The 17,965-nt window shown below is 34.3% G+C and overlaps 1 protein-coding gene and 1 pseudogene across 4 annotated transcripts; one reads left to right on the forward strand and one right to left on the reverse strand.

Annotated features, from left to right (window-relative positions):
- The first annotated feature begins 975 nt into the window (after nucleotides 1-975).
- On the forward strand, nucleotides 976-12,063 carry LOC140807228 (U-box domain-containing protein 35-like). 4 transcript variants are annotated; one of them, XM_073163995.1, is made up of 11 exons: nucleotides 976-1,297; nucleotides 1,920-2,152; nucleotides 2,603-2,724; nucleotides 2,791-2,912; nucleotides 7,715-7,893; nucleotides 8,738-9,069; nucleotides 9,256-9,357; nucleotides 9,545-9,973; nucleotides 10,199-10,951; nucleotides 11,295-11,473; nucleotides 11,795-12,063. In XM_073163995.1, the coding sequence occupies exons 2-11, from the start codon at nucleotides 1,951-1,953 to the stop codon at nucleotides 11,850-11,852; spliced, it is 2,478 nt and encodes an 825-aa protein (XP_073020096.1). In that variant the 5' UTR covers nucleotides 976-1,297; nucleotides 1,920-1,950; the 3' UTR covers nucleotides 11,853-12,063. The 4 variants fall into 4 exon arrangements, with proteins under 4 accessions (XP_073020096.1, XP_073020095.1, XP_073020098.1 ...); XM_073163994.1 differs by having other exon boundaries at nucleotides 1,923-2,152; XM_073163997.1 differs by having other exon boundaries at nucleotides 979-1,297; nucleotides 1,923-2,152; nucleotides 11,819-12,062.
- Nucleotides 12,064-15,516: 3,453 nt separating this feature from the next.
- Nucleotides 15,517-16,960, reverse strand: LOC140808011 (F-box protein At5g07610-like; annotated as a pseudogene).
- Nucleotides 16,961-17,965: the final 1,005 nt, after the last annotated feature.

Consider the following 17,965-nt stretch of genomic DNA (forward strand, 5'->3'; position numbering starts at 1 on the left):
TTTTATTTAATAATTTATTAAAAATCAAATGTTGATGTGACAAAATAAAATTAATCTATAACAAGTTTTATTTATTTTTCTTTAGTTTTTATGGTGATATATATAACTATCCGATTAACAATTTCTCGAATTTGTTCCTATAATATTAAAACAGTATCCACTAATTTTTTTAAAAAATAAAATTCCACCTACGTCATGATGCATATATATTTGTTTGATGATAATTTATACTTCCACATGTGTGTATGTATTTATATGTGAATATTATTTTATGTTATATATATATTAAAATATTTTATAAAATTGTTTCATAAAATCATTTTTCAAAAAAAAAATAAATAAATTCATCTAATAAATGAATTTTCAAAATAATTTATTTTAATAAAATTTTATTTACTAATTTATTAAAAATCAATTGTTGATGTGACAAAATAAAATTAATCTATAATAAGTTTTTATTTATTTTATTTTAGTTTTTATAGTCGATATCTATAACAATCGAGGAACAACTCGGATCTTACTATAATATAAAAAAGTGGCTACTAATTTTTTTTATTAAAAAATACAAAATTCCACCTATGTCATGATGCATATATATGTTTGTTTGATAATAATAATTTACACTTCCACTTGTGTGTATATAATTATATGTCAATATTATTTCATCTATTTTATGTTATATATATTTCAACTTATTTCTAAATCTGATTCATCAAATTATTTTTCAAAAAAAGTAAAAATTGATTCATATAATAAAGTGTAAATAACATCAAATATACATAAAATATACACATAATAAGTGAATTTTAAAAACAATTCATTTTATTAAACTTGTATTTAGTTTGGTAAAAAGATTTTATTTTTGTAATATTTATTGAAAAACTGGGTTGGAGGAATCAAGTTGTCGTCGATGAATGCTCAAACGAGGATGATGAATGGTTGACTTTTATGTTTATTCCCATTTTACGAGCCCACTTCCTCCCTTTGAATAGTACATAAAACATACAAAAAGACTTGAAGATCCGCATATTTGATGCAACAAAACAAAGTAAACCTTTCAAACTCTTACGTATATATATTAAAAAAACGAAGGTAAATTTCATTTATAGTTGTCAGTTCTGATAAATATGCGTATGCGTACACATGTGGACTGACATTACAGCATATGAATTACGGCACGGTGACGGCTGACGCTCTCAGATGAGGAAGCGTCATTCATTTGAAACTTCCCAGGATTTATCTAAGTATGCCTTTCATTTCCCATTGAAGGAATGCCAAGTTTCAAGTGGGAAATTGGGTAAGTGATAGTTTCTCTGGTTCTTAGGAATTTGCTTTATTGTCGATTCTGAAGATTTATCTGAATTTGTTTATTTTCTGGGTTGTTCTAGATTTCCGTTTTCTTGTTTATTTTTAGGAAAAACTTCAAGAAATGTTGGAAAAGATGTGTTTTTGTGTGTATGTTTGGATAGAAGGGGAATGTCCTGGTTTTCTTGAAGTATGGAGTGTTAAATGTGTTTTTTCTGGTCTGTGGTCTTAGTTTTTTATTCGACGTGTTAATTTTTTTAATTTATTTGGCATTTAATATATTTGATGCTTAGAATTGTAACAAGAAACTTAAATTTCTATCCTACTGGGCTTTGGTTCGACTGATTCGCTGTGGCGGCCGCTGAAAAGATGGTTCTGGAACAGTCTCAGTGGCCATCAATACAAAGTTTCATGCTGTAAAGGGTGAAGTAGTGCTAATGGAAATCGCCGATTGAATCCAAAACTGCTGATTTGTTATATACATTTTAAAAAATTTCCGTGATGGTCGTTGTGACTGTTCCGTGGAATACTAGCCTCTGCGACTTTTTTCGCTAACTAACTAACGAGAGTGAACATGCATATAACATCAAGTTCTCAATCTCTTAATGTTGCAGCAGCTTGGTTTGAAGTATTATAAGTTTTAAGATGGAGGGGAAAAAATATAATGTGGTGGAAGGCTTGGACGAATTGCCACCTCTATCAGATTTAGTTGTTGCAGTAGCTTTAAGTGGAGGTAAAAAAGACAAATATACTGTGAAATGGGCATTGGAGAAATTTGTTCCAGAACAACAGATGCACTTCAAGTTGATACATGTCCGCCCCAAGATATCGAGAATTCCAACGCCAAGTAATTTTTTTCCCCTTGAAGATCATCATTGATGAAGAACGAAATTATACAAGAGACTAAAGTGAAGTACTTTAACTGTTTAGTAATCCATGATATTGGGAGAATATGAGAAATGGAGTTCATAGATTTTGCTTTTAATCCGACTCTTTCTTTAACTTGACATGGGCCGTGGTGGAGAGTTTGTTATAACCAGGTGAATGAGATCGATGGTAATGTAGTGAATCATGAAGAATATGTTTCTATATATGCCTAACTTTCGTAAATCTGGCGATAGAATTTTGTTATACGGATTGAAAACTAGAATTAAAAGTGTACTTAGAAACATCAAATGCCATAAACGCGGTAAAGCTGAATAAAAGAAATATAAACTGTCTTAGATTTGGCAGCTTGATGCAACTCGTCTTAACTCATAAGAACCTCATTCTGGTTATTTTGTATTCTACTCTCCAGTGGGAAATTATATTCCTATTTCCGGGGTACGAGATGACGTAGCAGCTGCATATAGAAAGGATATAGAAAGTCAAGTGAATGAAAAACTTCTTCCCTACAAGAAGATATGTAGTCAGAAAAAGGTCAGGATGGATCATCTCTGGTAAGATTTCCCGTGTTGTGGTGCTTATCAAAGATTTCACTTGCAGGTGCACGCAGAAATTGAGCAAATTGAATCAGATGACGTGGTATCTGCAATATCTGCGGACATCCTCCAACATATGATCAATAAACTTGTGATAGGTGTTTCTTCTCGTCCATTTTTCTCAAGGTACGAAGTATGTGTGACTTCTAAAAGTATCGTGTGTGACAGTTTCACAACAAATTCTGATCAGTAGCTTGTTTTCTTCTGCTCTCTAGTATATCTCTGTTCACGCTTAATGAAACGACATATTCCACAGATAGATAAAATACTTCGATCAGCATGTAAAAAGTTTCATTCAATCATGCTGAACTGAATTATTAATAACACTCACGATTGTAGATTTGCTGTCAACAAACTTGTGTGAGACGAATTCTTGATAAGCAATAATAAGAAGTAGATTTGCGATATCGACAACCACTATCTGGTTTGCATGTGGACGACTTTCTGTCGTTTGTTATCAGCTTCTAAAACCTGTTTCTAAAACCATCTCCAACCCAAAAATCTGTTTTTGTTCAAATTATGCACTAAAATAATGCAAATTCTGCACCAAATGCAACTCCAACCCATTTATTTCAAATCTTACTTTAAAAAATATACCCTTTATATGTGTCCTTTATAAGTTTCATTCACATTGTTATCTTTGTATGTGATTTCAGTTATGTGTTATCTTCGCAATTTTTAACTTTAAAAATTGCGATGTTGCTAAATCAAATCTTTGATGAATTATTTATATTTACGAGAATTTAAAAAATAAAAAATAAAAAACTAGAAATCTATTTATAAATTTAATAATATAATTAATTTTTTTATGTTTGATTTTTTTTATGAATTGTATTGTTATATTAAAACTTTATTTAATTTTACTTATCAATTATATAATATTATTATCTAAAGAAAATCATTTAACAAAAAATAATAATAATTAAAAAAAAATAAAGATAGCTTTGTAATTTGGCGCAGAGCTATCCTCTACGAAAATAGCCCAGCCCCATGGGAGAATAATTCCCATGCTATTTTTGTGCAGGGTTGGAGTTGCCCTCATAATCTCAATCTTCCAAATAAAATCAAGTATCTTCATGTCATTTTAAATTTTTAATTTTTTTTTTCTATTTATGTACTTCACATCATCATCATTATATAAAGTAGTTCTCTTGTGAGACGGTCTCACGAATCTTTATCTGTTAGACGGGTTAACCCTACCGATATTCACAATAAAAAATAATACTCTTACCATAAAAAATAATACTTTTTCATGGATGACCCAAATAAGACATCCGTCTCACAAAATACGACCCGTAAGACTGTCTTACACAAGCTTTTGCCCATTATATATATATATATATATAATATTATATATATATATGTTTCTGAAATTTAACATCTTCATTATATTTAATTCAACTCTTCACCAAATTACAACAGTTAGTAGATTTTCCATTTGCAACATTCGAAATCCTTGATGCACAAGTCCTTCTCTCTTGAAAACTCACCTTCTTCTCTCGAAGAATGAATAAAAAAACTCCGTGCTTAATGCAAAATATATCGATCTCTCCTGAGAACTCACATTCTTCTCCCAAAGAATTTATTATGAGCCTCAATTCATAAAAACAATATATTCACTCTGAAATATTGGACACTTAAAGTGCACTTGGCTTCTCTTAACCACAGATAACCTCACTTGGCAATCTCCTAAATTAATGAGAACTATATATTGACTCTGTATGAAGGAAAAATTTAATTTCATTAAAATCGAACTAAATCCCGAAGTTGATGCATAATATGTTGTGAAAAAAATGTGACAGATTCATCTGCAATCTCAAATTTCTATCCGAGATATTTTTGATAATTTTTCCTCCCAAATCAACACCTCGCTGATATGTGAGAACCATCTTTACAGACAGATTCACTTGATTTTTATGCTCAAGAATTAATTCTCAAATCAAATCAATATAAGAATTTCAAACTAACCAAAATACAAAACTAGGTCTCTCCTAGCCATTGTTTGACCCCTTGGCTCATCCAACCCAAGACATGACCCATGGGAATGAGGTGTCTAAGATAAAAACAAGGGCGTTAGCGACTTAATTGCTCAATACATAAATATGAGTATACAAGCCTTTTTGAAAATGCATGAAAGTATGCTCTGGTGATCAAGGATAAAATACTACTATAATATCTTGCTCAGACTAAAGGTGCCTAGAGTATGTGGCACACTGCTCTGAAGAATAAGTTGGTGACTCTCACACTTGATGAGATCTTGGACGTGCAATGTCCTGTGTCACCTAGCACGCTTCTCTGTAAAATCAGTGGGTGGTCTCGGGTATCCAATCGTCCAAGGAAAGGGCTGAGCGGCCCTACTAAATCAAGGCTATCGCGAAGGATGACAAGCTCAACGTGATATGCAATTCAACATATTATATAATGACAATAACACACATCATATTACAAGCAGATATGCAATAAATAAGAATGTTTACTCATCTGGATATCTCAGTACTTACGTACCTCTAAACCGTCTTGAAACACCTACGATTCGAAGTTCGATCTTAGACATTATAACCAAAAAAAATATATTACTGACTTTCTAGATTTGAATATGCATTTCTAGCTAATATGTGCCTATAATATTCTTTCAACTTATCCTCTCGCTTTGTCGATCCATCCACGAGTTGTCGCCTGCTCCGGAAGTGCTTCGCAACTCGCCTCGACTATAGAAACTGAGTCAAAAGCCTAAAATATAAGTTAGAACCGAGAGAGAGAGAGTTTGAGAGGTGCACTTGAAAATGAATCTCAAGTGACGTATTTATAGGCTGAGTTCGGAACTTGGCTCTTTTCTAAACCAATCCCATAAGCTACGAATTCTGGTGATTATGACTGGTTTTGATGCAAATCTGGAGGTCAGCACTATTGTGATACCCTTGTCCCACATCTGAAAAATTAAAGATTTAAAATGAGTTTATAATGGCTTACAATGGACTTCTATAGCAACTTGGGTTAATCATTTTCGTAAAGCGAGGACGAATACGAAGTAGTTGCTATAGGGGCCCATTGTGCAGTCACGCAGGTGCGGGCCCGGGCTCGGGGCGTGACAGAATGGTATCAAAGCCGGTCACCAGCATGGAACACCGAGAAATAAGTGCTATGCGGGGCAAAGTGCTACGTGCATGGGAGCCACCTCTTGAACCTGCGGGGCAAAGTGCTACATGACGGGAGCCACCTCTTGAACCTGTAGGAGCCACCTCTAGATTCTCGGTGCTGGTGGATCGAGTGGTCAGGCCGCGACGAGGACGTCGCGTTCTGAAGGAGGGGTGATTGTGATATTCTTGTCCCACATCTGAAAAATTAAAGATTTAAAATGAGTTTATAATGGCTTACAATGGACTTCTATAGCAACTTGGGTTAATCATTTTCGTAAAGCGAGGACGAATACGAAGTAGTTGCTATAGGGGCCCATTGTGCAGTCACGCAGGCGCGGGCCCGGGCTCGGGGCGTGACAACTATTATGTTAGAAATGATTTCTCACTGGCTAATTTTGTCATGCCGTGAGTTTGGAGCGTAAGACACCAGCATTGTTTAACAATTTTCATTGAAAACAATAAAACAAATCAAATAGCTAAACCAGTCTATTTCATAAAAATTTGTTGTTTTTACAATGCATAATCAAAAGAGTGCGGAAGATGTCTTTACAAAAACGTACGCGTGAACCAGTTGTCAAGAACTCAATGCATGTTGAATAAAAACAGATATAAGAGGAAAGGTTAGGTGCCTAGGATGGAAGTTGGGGGTTGGTTGTAGCTGCTGTATTTTGAGGAAGTGAATCAAGGAGGCAGTTGAGCTTAACCGCTGGTGAACCAATAAATATATAAAGGGCTGCCAAAGAGTGAAATTAAAAAAAAATAAACTTCAAGCTATCGGTAGTAAGAAGAAATGGGAATAAAGATTACCGAGAGGTTAACGAATTTCAAGAGTGTGCTTTTTTGTGATTGAGAGAAAGCAAGAGTGAATTTGTGAGATTCATCTTCTTGAGTGTTCAATTGTATCTGTAAACTTCAAAAAGAGTAGTGAAGTCTCTGGTGCATGTAGGCTACATTTGGAGGCCAAACCACCTAAAATCTGTGTGCACTTTTCATTCTTGTTTTGTTTTTATTCTGTCAATTGCATGTGATTAATCTGTTTTTTTCTTGGCATTCAAATTTGTGAAGTCAAAAATAACTGTAGTTCCTGGGCATCTAATCTTGAACAGAGATTGATTATGTGAGTGATCATTACATAACTGTACGAAATACGAAAGTGAATTACAACTGAATTAAAATGGAAACTCGATCCCAGAACTCAGTAGTGCTTCCTCACCATCCCTGAACTGATTTTGTTCTTCCTAGTTTACCTGTTCTTCATTCTTATCTGAGGAAGGACAGGTAAACCAGGAATGACATAACGTTTACCTGTGGGACCATAACAGAACTTATCAGAGTTTAGGAATTCCTTCCACTTCTAACTCGAATCATAACAATACTTTTCAAATTTGGAACAAAACGAGTCGAATCATGACAATGCTATTCTTCATCTACACACAAATTTTATATTCCATCTTTGACCCTATTTTTGGCACCCATTTCCACTTAATGCCCATGCAATAAATTCAAACAACACAATTAAGGGCAAAGTAGAAAATTAACAATGGACAAATTTTGCCCTTTTATTAACACTTTTGTAGATAGAGTAGCTATTGGGCACCTTTTCGCGAGATGTTGAAACTGATATAGAGTAGGTTATGTAATGTAGGCCAGCATAGCCTAAAGTTCTGATTCCATGAAACCAGGGTGTTCATGAGAAAAAAAGTAATCTCCTTTAAAAATTCTTTCATGAACATATAATTTGAAAAATAGATAAAGTTTGTGACAAACAAAAAAATTTTCTTGGATGCGCAGAGCACAAACTTTATCATCAAAAATATCAGGAGGCTGTCCATCTTTTTGCACTGTCTATGCTGTTTCTAAAGGAAAATTGGCATCATTGCGCCCATCAGATTCAAAATCGATAAGAAGCATGAGAGATGATGGTTCTGATGCAAGTTGTTTCACTCGCAATTCTTCGAGCTCGCAAACAAGTATCTTTTCTGACTCGCGCTTGTTTGTCTAGAGGATGTTGGACTCTTCTTATAAGTTGCTTAAAATATCTTATTGAGTTAATTGCATAAATCACACCTGTGAGATCCCGAGTAAAAATTCCGTTAAAAAAATGATCTATTAACTACCCATATTTTCAAATCTTGAGCACACGCACTCTTGTCCATGCTTGTTTTCAAGTATGTGTGTGCTCAAGATTTGAAAACACGGGGAGCTGATAGATATTTTACTCATAAGAAATTTTCAGCAATCTCGTGATTTCATAAGGATAGTCAGATAATGCTAATTTTTTTTTTTAGGAAGACACTACCAATAATTTTTTAAGATCATGTCCCATTTGATTCAATATATCCCAATACTCTCTCTAAATTCCAAATTATTCTAAACTCCTTTTTTCTCTGACTATATCTTTCTTTGCCCACTCATTTGATTTCTCATTTTCCTGAACTTTTCTTTCCGATGACAACTTATTTTGTTTGACAGTTTAATTTAAAAAAATGTATGATTTTTCAAGTCATTGAAGCGTCTTTTAAAGCTCTTAAATCTCACAAGATAATAAGTTTAACCAAACAACTCCAATGCTACTTAGTGGTACACAAAAGATTCGAGTTTTGTAACTCCAATTCTACTCAGTTGTCCACGAAAGATTCGAGTTTTGCCACTCCAATTCTACTCAGAGGTACTAGAAAGAGATTCGAGTTTTGTCTCTAACAGCCTCATTTGAATTGACTATTGGAGTTCGTTTTTAAATGTATAATGACTTGATTTTGAACATGTTCCTTGGTGAACATAACATGTGCATGAACTAGTCATGGATGACTTCAGGTTTTCCAATTGCTACCAATCGAGTTGTTGTGTTTTCAGAGTCGACAGAGCGAAGCTCGTCAATTGGTTCAATGTCTCAGATTCGTTCATCTTCACTACCGGTGCAGCGTTTTCAAACTTCGAACAAGACCTCTCTTCGAAAAAGGATACCTTCTAGTGGAGTCACACATTCTATAAGTTCATCTCTCGCTGCTGTAGATGAGCGAAATGATTTTTCCGATGGTTCAGATATTAATGAAGTATCCAGCCAAATTTCTAGCAGCAGAAGCTCGACCTTAGGCACTCCTCCATTGGATCAAGCTTCAACTTGTGAAGCCTCAGCAGAGAATCAGGTGAGGGATTGTAGTTCGGCCACATTTTCACCAAGCTTCTGAACAAAATAAAGTAATGTTTCAAAATTGAAGCAATAAAAAAATTGAAACATGTTGTCTATTTAGCTATTTTATTATACATTTCATCTCTCAGAAGTCCTGCAAAATTATAGTATTCCACGAGTTTTTTTTATTCATTTTCTGTAGGCCAACATCAATTTTGAGCTAGAAAAATTGAGAATTGAACTCCGACATGTCAGAGGAATGTATGCAATGGCACAAGGTGAAGCGATTGAGGCATCTAGGAAGGTATATTTTGAATATATGATATATGATACTGGATTACTTGCTAAAAAGTTGCCATGAGTTTCTAGTAACTCTTTTCCAACTTAAAACACTTTTTGTTTTTACTTCTTCATATATTTTCGTTATATCTACTCTTGTTTCAAGATGTATTTATGATACATATTATGTTTACTTTCTTGCTTTGGATCAGCTTAACGAACTTCACAAACGGCATTCGGATGAAGAAAATACACTTAAGCAAGTAAGTTTAAAAGAGGAGGAATTAACAAAGTTAGCCAGACAGGAGAAAGAGAGATATGAAGCTGCCAAAAGAGAAGCTGATTACGCGAATGAACGTGCTGAAAGAGAAGCTGCAGAAAGAAAATTGGCAGAGGTTAGAGCATCTCGTGAAGCTAGAGAGAAGGAAAACCTCGAAAATGCCTTGATGGGATCTTTCTATCAGTACCGAAAATTTACTTGGGAAGAAATCATATCCGCGACTTCAACATTTTCTGAAAATCTTAAACTTGGAAATGGAGCATATGGAACCGTGTATAAAGGCATTTTTCATCACATCACCGCGGCTGTGAAAATTCTCCATGCCAAGGAAGCTAGTAGAACTAAACAATTTCTGCGGGAGGTATATATATGCCTTTCCCTAGAATGAATTATGAGAAATCAAACAATATTTTCTGGAATCAGATTTCTTGCTACTAATATGGTATATCTTCCGTATGATTTTACTATTTGGAGAGATTTATGAGCTCGATCTTTCACCCGTATGTCCAATAAAGTCTGAAACAATTAATTTCTGTATCTTGCTTCAATTAAGCTTTCTTATTATTTCTTGGTTTCTTGTTTGAAGTTGGAAATTTTAAGCCAAATTCGCCATCCACACTTGCTGATTCTTCTTGGTGCATGTCCTGATCATGCTTGCCTGGTGTATGAGTTCATGGAGAATGGTAACCTCGAGGATAGACTGCTCAAGAAAAACAACACGCCTCCACTTTTATGGTTTGACAGATACCGAATTGCCTGGGAGGTAGCCTCAGCTCTTGTATTCCTTCACAACTCGAAGCCAAATGCCATCATACATCGTGATTTAAAACCAGCAAACATCTTGCTTGACCATAACTACGTAAGTAAAATTGGAGATGTGGGCCTTTCGGAAATTGTTAATGAAGATTCTTTTTCAATGTCAATGAATTACAAGGACACGACTCTAGTGGGCACACTTGGCTATTTTGATCCTGAGTACCAAAGAACCGGACAAGTATCCCCGAAGTCTGATGTCTATGCTTTAGGAATTGTTATTCTGCAATTGCTGACGGCAAAACCAGCCAAAGGACTGGCTCATATTGTAGAAGTTGCAATGGAGAAAGATCGTTTTATTGAGGTATTGGATCAAGTGGCTGGTGCATGGCCCATCGAAGAAACAGAACATTTGGCTCGAATGGCGTTAAAGTGCACCGAACTTAAGGGAAGTGACAGGCCCGATTTACACGACCAAGTTTTACCAGCTTTGGAGAAACTTAAAGAAGTCGTGGAAAGAGCACGAGAATTGGCATTACCTTGTGGGCCACCGCCGCCTAACCATTTCATATGTCCTATTCTCAAGGTTTCCCTAATGTCTCTCAATTATATGAAGATCATTTTACTTTTGTTGCAACTGCCCATGTCGCCAGAATTATCTGTATTTATCGAAGCTATTTGTTTTGTTTGGAGGATTGATTATCTGTGTTGTCTTATTTGGCTTTCTACGCGGCACCAAAATCTAACTGTGGTGTTTGCGCCGTTGTGCGGTTTAAAAGCCACTGTCATCACATATAATAGTTTGTATAGTGGCAGATAATCAATCTTGCACATGTGCGCCAACGAAATGGTCGAATCTCTCATTCAAGGAACTCTCTTCCTGTCATATCTTGTTCACATATGAATAACTTGTACATTTTTTGTTTCAGGAGATTATGACCGACCCTTGTGTTGCTGCGGACGGATATACTTATGAACGAATCGCGATAGAGGCGTGGCTCGAGAAGAAAAACATGTCTCCAAAAACCAACTTACCTTTCCCAAACAAAAGTCTCACACCAAATTACACCCTTCTATCAGCTATCATGGAATGGAAATCTGGCAAATAGTAAGAAAACTTCATCTGGTATCAATATCCCCATATGTTCTTAGTTAATTTTCTTAAAGGTGTTTATATTCTTAGTTGCTTCCAAATGTATAAAGCTTTGTTTGATGCTAGTGATAGGAAAAAAAAGTTAAAGAAAGAAGACTTGAATCTCATCAGAGCCTGTCTGGATAAGTGATTTGAATTTGTGAGGAGATTTCAATTCAAAGTATTTGAAATCTATTCAAATTTTAGATTCATGAACTTTGTTGGGATGGATCTACATGAATTTTCAAATAAATTTTGAATAAACTATTTTATTTTTCTGTCTAATACTGATTCCAGCCAAATTTACTCCCACATTACCAGACAAGCATCTTTTGGTCGTGGCTTCTTCAGTTGATATTCTAGCGTGGAGACTAACAATACAGAAGCTGAATAATATTACAAACAAGTATAATAACTATCATGGATTCATGCAGTGACGGAGCAAGAAGATGGGCGGGCGCGACCGCCATCTCTCAAATTTTTTAACTTCGTTGATAAGAGGTTTAAAATTAATTATATTTTTTTCATTTTCTCTCATAATATTTGCTATTACAGCGATGACGAACTTGAAAATTCATCCACACTTTTCATTTAGTTTTTTGGTTTTAGAAGACAACAACAGTCTTCACTATTGACAAAATTAGATGGATTTTATCGTTGACATTTTGTTTTAATTACTTGATAAAATAAAATCTAAAAAAATATTGTTTAAATTATTTTCTTTCATTTGTTTTTCCATATAATTTTTAATCATTAAATGAATTAAATAATTAAATTTCACTTACTCCAAAGTCGTCATCCCTTTGGTTGCCGGCAAATCGGTTCTGATTACTCCAAACAAGCAAATAGTCAAACCACCATAAAATGATTTTGATACTTCAACAAACAATAAATGCGATAAACACAAAAAGTCCTCATCGATAAATACTAACAATGAATGCAAGAAACACAAAAAATCACTTTTTTTAAAATTATTTATTTAAATATATGTGTTGATTAGTTTTCGAAAAAAAAATTATAAATGTGTCCATCAATTTATTTTTTATTTTATTATTACTAGTAATACGATTAATAAAATAATAATAATAGTTGGAATATGGAAAAAAGGGATTATTCGATCATGACTGCAGGGGTACATCCAAAGGTCGGAATTTTTTCTGGCCCATTTTTTTTTCCCATGAAGTAGAATCTCAACCATTCATATGGGGTGTGGACACTGCCCCCACCTAGGATCGAACGAACCGAAAAAAAGCAGATGCAACGAGATAGCAGACGCTGCCATGTTGGCAGCTGCACAATATTGCTTGGACGCTGTAATTTGCAGCGGGGCGAAAGCTGCAACATATATTATTGATGGTGCCGTTTAGTTTTAATTTTGCAAAACTACACCATCTACCTTATTTTTGAATTTTTTTTTACTTTTTAAAAAAACTCTCCAAGAAAATGGTCGAAATGACTTTCAAAAGACCTTGAAAAAGACAACAAACTCATGAATCCATAAAAATACATAAAGAAAGTGAGACGTTTATAGAGATAATATTGATTATAGATTGACTTTTTCATTTGGAATGATATTCGATCTTTTGAATTAATCGCCATTCGCTATATTTTTATTATTTAAAAAATATATGAATGATATTTGCATTTGAAAACCAGATTTTTTGATTAAGATGTAACGATTGAAGATACTACTCAATGAATCTACCGATTTGTTTGTTTGTTTGTTTTTTTTAATCGAAACTTCGTTATATTTTGTTGGTGTGTAGCCAATTTTGAGGTATGGAATTTGTTAGTAAAGTCATAATTGTATCATTGACTCATATTTTTGTAAGGGGAATTACAATTATTACATTAGTACATTGATTTTGCATTTTGTTTCGTTCAGATTATTATTTAGATCTTTTGAAAATTTTATTTTTATTTTAGCTTATTATATGCATGAATGGTGTGATATTACAATTTTTTTCATGATGTGAGAACCTATAATTGCTATTTTTCGGTGGCAATGAGTAAATTTTTTTGGACTAACAAAACAGTTTGCAAACCACGTTAGTCAAATAAATCACAATTAACAAATCTTGTGTGACAAGTTCGTCAGAATAAATATTAGTACGTATGTGATTTTTTTTTTATGCAATAGGCAATAAAATTTAATCATAGCAACGACAACTGCTATTGCAAAATCTCTTAAGAGGCATTATAAAAATTCCTTATAAATTATGCTCATTGACATTTTCAATGTCCCTATAAATTAATATAGGAGACACTCATAAACATAAATATGGAAGGCACGTTAAAATGACCTTGTAAATTATTACGAGTGACATTTTTTAATGTCATTATAAATTAATATAGGAGGATTTTGTAAGTGTCAATATAAATAAGAGTAGTTCTCTTGTGAGACGGTCTGACGGATCTTTATTTGTGAAATATGTCAATCATGTTGATATTTACAATAAAAAATAATACTTTGGTATAAAAAATAATATTTTAATAATTCATGCCCTAATTAATGTGAAGACAGATTACTAATATATATTAGATAGAAAATAAAATTTAAAAAGTGATGAATTAGTTAAATCGAGTTCAAGAGAATTGAGAGTTAAAAAATTTTGGTGACGTGTTATTTTCGTTTTCTCTAGCAAGTTCATGTATCCTATCATTCAAATTGCAAGGTTTGTTATTAAATCGATTCTTCATCTACTTAATTAATATTTATCTATTAATCAACTACCTAATCAAATTAAATTAATAAACAGAGCGTAATTTTGACATAAAATAAAAATATATAAATAGGTGACAAACTAATTAAAATAATAAAAAATTGTGAATTGAGGTCTTTACCCCGAAAACACACATGCTTAGATAATGATGACAACTTTCTCCACAGAGTTGGGACCCCGCGTGGAAAACCCGAAACCGGGACGGGGATCCTTGGCTTTTTCGGGTCTGGGGATTTTTAAAATCTTCGAAGTAGTTCGGGGCGGGCATGAGATTATTATTCTCATACCTGAACCCGACCCGAAAGTAATATCAATAATAAAATTATAATAATATTATTATTAATATTGATATTAATATTAATATCATCACTAATAGTAATAGATGATAATAAGTTTTGGTTTGAGAAAATCCTCGAACCCGTCCTCGTCTTGTCATATTAATATTTTTGAAATAGAGATGGAGGTGGAAATGAGAAGTTGATCCCCATGGTTTTGGGTTCGGGGAATCCCCAAAAAAACAGGAATCGGGAGGGGTACGAGGGTGGAGATAGAATTCGAGGACGAGGATAGGGATGACAAACCCGTCCCATTACCCTCCCTATGATTGGAGGAAATTTTCGTGTCCCATCGCTATTTGTTTTTGTTTTTAAATTTTTTGGGGTATGTACTCATATAAGTGAAAAAAAAAGTACGTTTTATTTATTTTTTCAGTGAATAACTTTTAGATATGTATGATAATTGAATGTCATATTCGAGGGTCTCACATCTTGATAAGTAGACCCGATCATGGTTCATGGCAACCATGGAACGAAATCAGAAACGTCTCTCAAAAGCCAAAATCAAAACCATTTTTTCATTCTATTTCCGGATTTGATTCCGATTTCCACCTTCATTAACCATCGAATTTTAAAATTAAAATCGTTGGTTTTGGAACCATGGTCGAACCTCACGATAAAAGTAAAAAAAGAAATAATTTTGTCGAAGAACTTTTGCAAGTAGCCTGTCCCATCTCCGGTTTATTCATCCTACTCATGATGAGGCATTGTCCCCATGATAGGATGGATGACCAAGATTTGTCCATGCATATATAAAATCCACTTTTTTTTGAAATTGTATGTATAGCAAGATCTGATCCGTTGAAATGAAGTAAGGGCCCCGTCTCCTTCGTTATCCTCCGACAAGTTCAATTCAATAATGCAACGAAACAGCAGTCTTTACGCGTACGTTTGTTTTCAATCTGACGTGCTTAGAGGTGAACCACCAAATCTTTTAATTATACATATTAATTAAGGTAAATTCGGACACAAAAACAAAGATTATTATTACCAAAAGTTCAAGATTTACGATATAAACATTTACCCACAAATTTACATTCAACATCTAAAGACTATAATCACATGGAATAAAAATTAAGAACATCAAAGAGAGTGAATATACTGAAAGCCACCAACGTTTGGATTCTTCAAAGATGACCCAACAATTCCACCTTCGAACTCCACCAAATCTACAAAAGTCTTGCGTACAATGTTGTATCTCACGATTTTCCCAGGAATCTGCAAAACCAAGAACGAATCCCCGTCTTGCTCACCTCTGACCACAGCCGAAACCTCGAAAACGAAGCCGCACCAGAACATAGGGTTGCCCCGACTCGAAGCCATAGCAGGATTAGCCACGACAACCACCGAAAGATCGACCTGGTACTTCACGAACCACTCGGAATAATCCCTTTTCAGCTCGTGAACAATGAGCTTCACTTGCGGACCACGCATGTCGATGAAATGCAAGTGATCGCAGGACTCTCCGAAGTAGTGATCTCTCTTGCAGTATCTGCTATATGTAAGAGGCAGCCTCGGCATTTTACTTAGTGCTTGACTGTGGACATTGAAGTACAATGATTCTGCATTTCCAACGGTATCTATCCAATTTATGGCATTGTTCCAATACACCCCTTTCTCGAAATTTGCCGAAGAAGTAAAGGGCTGGCTTTGCACATGCCAACAATTGGTCTCAGACGAGTAAACTATGATCTGGAAATGCGAATCCGGGTCCGGGTCTGTGCCCTGACGCGATTCAAATGACCAGACAGAGACAATTTTGTAGTGAAATGACTCAGCAGGATCATAAGCCAAGTTGATCCCACGAATTCTTTTCCAAATCCCATTTGTTTCATCTGGTTTTGGTAGGATTGAAAAGTACTTCTTGGTGGTGGGATTGTAAACAAAGTATTCAGGATCATTATTCAGTACAGTGATCTTGTTGCAACAAAGCATCAATCCATTGCAGGATTGCAAGATTCTGCTCCCAGAAGGCAGATGATCTTTGATAAATCAACAGACTTGTCGGAATTAAAAGGGACGAATTCATATTCATAGCGTTGATGATCTTCGCTGGAATTCGTGGAGGAAAGGGGCAAGAAGAGGCCAACTGCCGGGTTCGGATTGGGACTGCGAAGTTGACAGAATTTTGGATCACTGATTAGATAAAACCAGCGTTTGGAAACTAATTTGAAACGAAGTACTGATTTTGTGGGCAGGCGAAGCAAGATTTCAGTTAAGAGATCAGCGATGGAGGCTACGATTTCTGCAGATTTAGCCTGTGGAGAGCATTGGAATTGGATTTCCATGTTGTAGTTGTGTAGTTTCCCAACATTTTGCTTGTATATTTAAGCTAAGCTTGGTTGGAATTCAATTGCTTGGTTGGAATTCAATTGCCGTTGGGAGGATATTGTTAATTCGTTTGATTAATTAGAACTCTGGTTGCAACTTAGCATTCGACTTTCATTTTCTATGATTTTAAATTTATTCTTCAATCATTTTTACTACTACTAATTTTTCTAATATAATGACTAGTTTGATATTTTCGGGGAGCAATTATATTCAGAAACTTGTATTATTACTAAATGATAATAAACAAAATACATATTAAATAATATAGAATGTGTTGTGAAAAAGTAAAAATTTATGGTAAAAAGTAAAAATCTCAAACACTCAAAATTTACCAAACTACACACTTTATAATATTTTTCTCTCTACTCAATTGTGATTTTCTTCACAAATGAGAGATCTATTTATAGGAAATCTTTACACATAATCCAAAAATAAAATACATCATTACCTACATCATCACACACTAATTTTCAATATTCAACACCTATTTTTCAACATTCAACATTCACATTTTCAACACAAATATTTTTCACATTTTAAATAATATTTCAACACTCCCCCTTGTGATGATGATCATGATACGATGATGTCTTCATTACGTGCTTTATACTGCCTCGTTAAAAACCTTACTTGGAAAAACCCATTGGGATAAAAACCATAGTAATGGAAAAAGAGTGCAGTCACGTAAACTCCCCCTGATGTTGACATGAACAATTCTTCACAAATTTCGTAGATTGCGCATCCCAATATTATATATGTGCTTTCTGAATATTGACGTAGGAAGTGCCTTTGTGAAGAGATCTGATGAGTTTTCACTTGATTGAATGTGACGAACATCAATACATTTATTCTTCTCAAGCTCCTTGGTGAATGCGAAGAACTTAGGAAGAATATGTTTAGTTCTGTCGCTATTTATGTATCCTTCTTTCATTTGAGCAACACATGCAGCATTATCTTCATATAGTATCACAGGTTTCTCATCGAATGATAATCCGCATGAGATTTGGATATGTTGGGTCATTGATTTTAACCACACACATTCATGACTTGCTTCATGTAGTGCAATAATCTCAGCATGA

Source organism: Primulina eburnea, chromosome 12 (genome assembly GCF_022965805.1).
Source record: "Primulina eburnea isolate SZY01 chromosome 12, ASM2296580v1, whole genome shotgun sequence".
In the NCBI taxonomy this organism is placed as follows: domain Eukaryota; kingdom Viridiplantae; phylum Streptophyta; class Magnoliopsida; order Lamiales; family Gesneriaceae; genus Primulina; species Primulina eburnea.

What these genes read in the sequence shown, in the direction of transcription:
- LOC140807228 (XM_073163995.1), top strand. Translation starts at nt 1,951, where the DNA reads ATGGAGGGGAAAAAATATAATGTGGTGGAAGGCTTGGACGAATTGCCA. An exon ending in AGATATGTAGTCAGAAAAAG is followed by an intron (nt 2,725 to 2,790) that starts GTCAGGATGGAT and finishes TTTCACTTGCAG; the next exon opens with GTGCACGCAGAAATTGAGCA. An exon ending in CTAAACAATTTCTGCGGGAG is followed by an intron (nt 9,974 to 10,198) that starts GTATATATATGC and finishes TCTTGTTTGAAG; the next exon opens with TTGGAAATTTTAAGCCAAAT.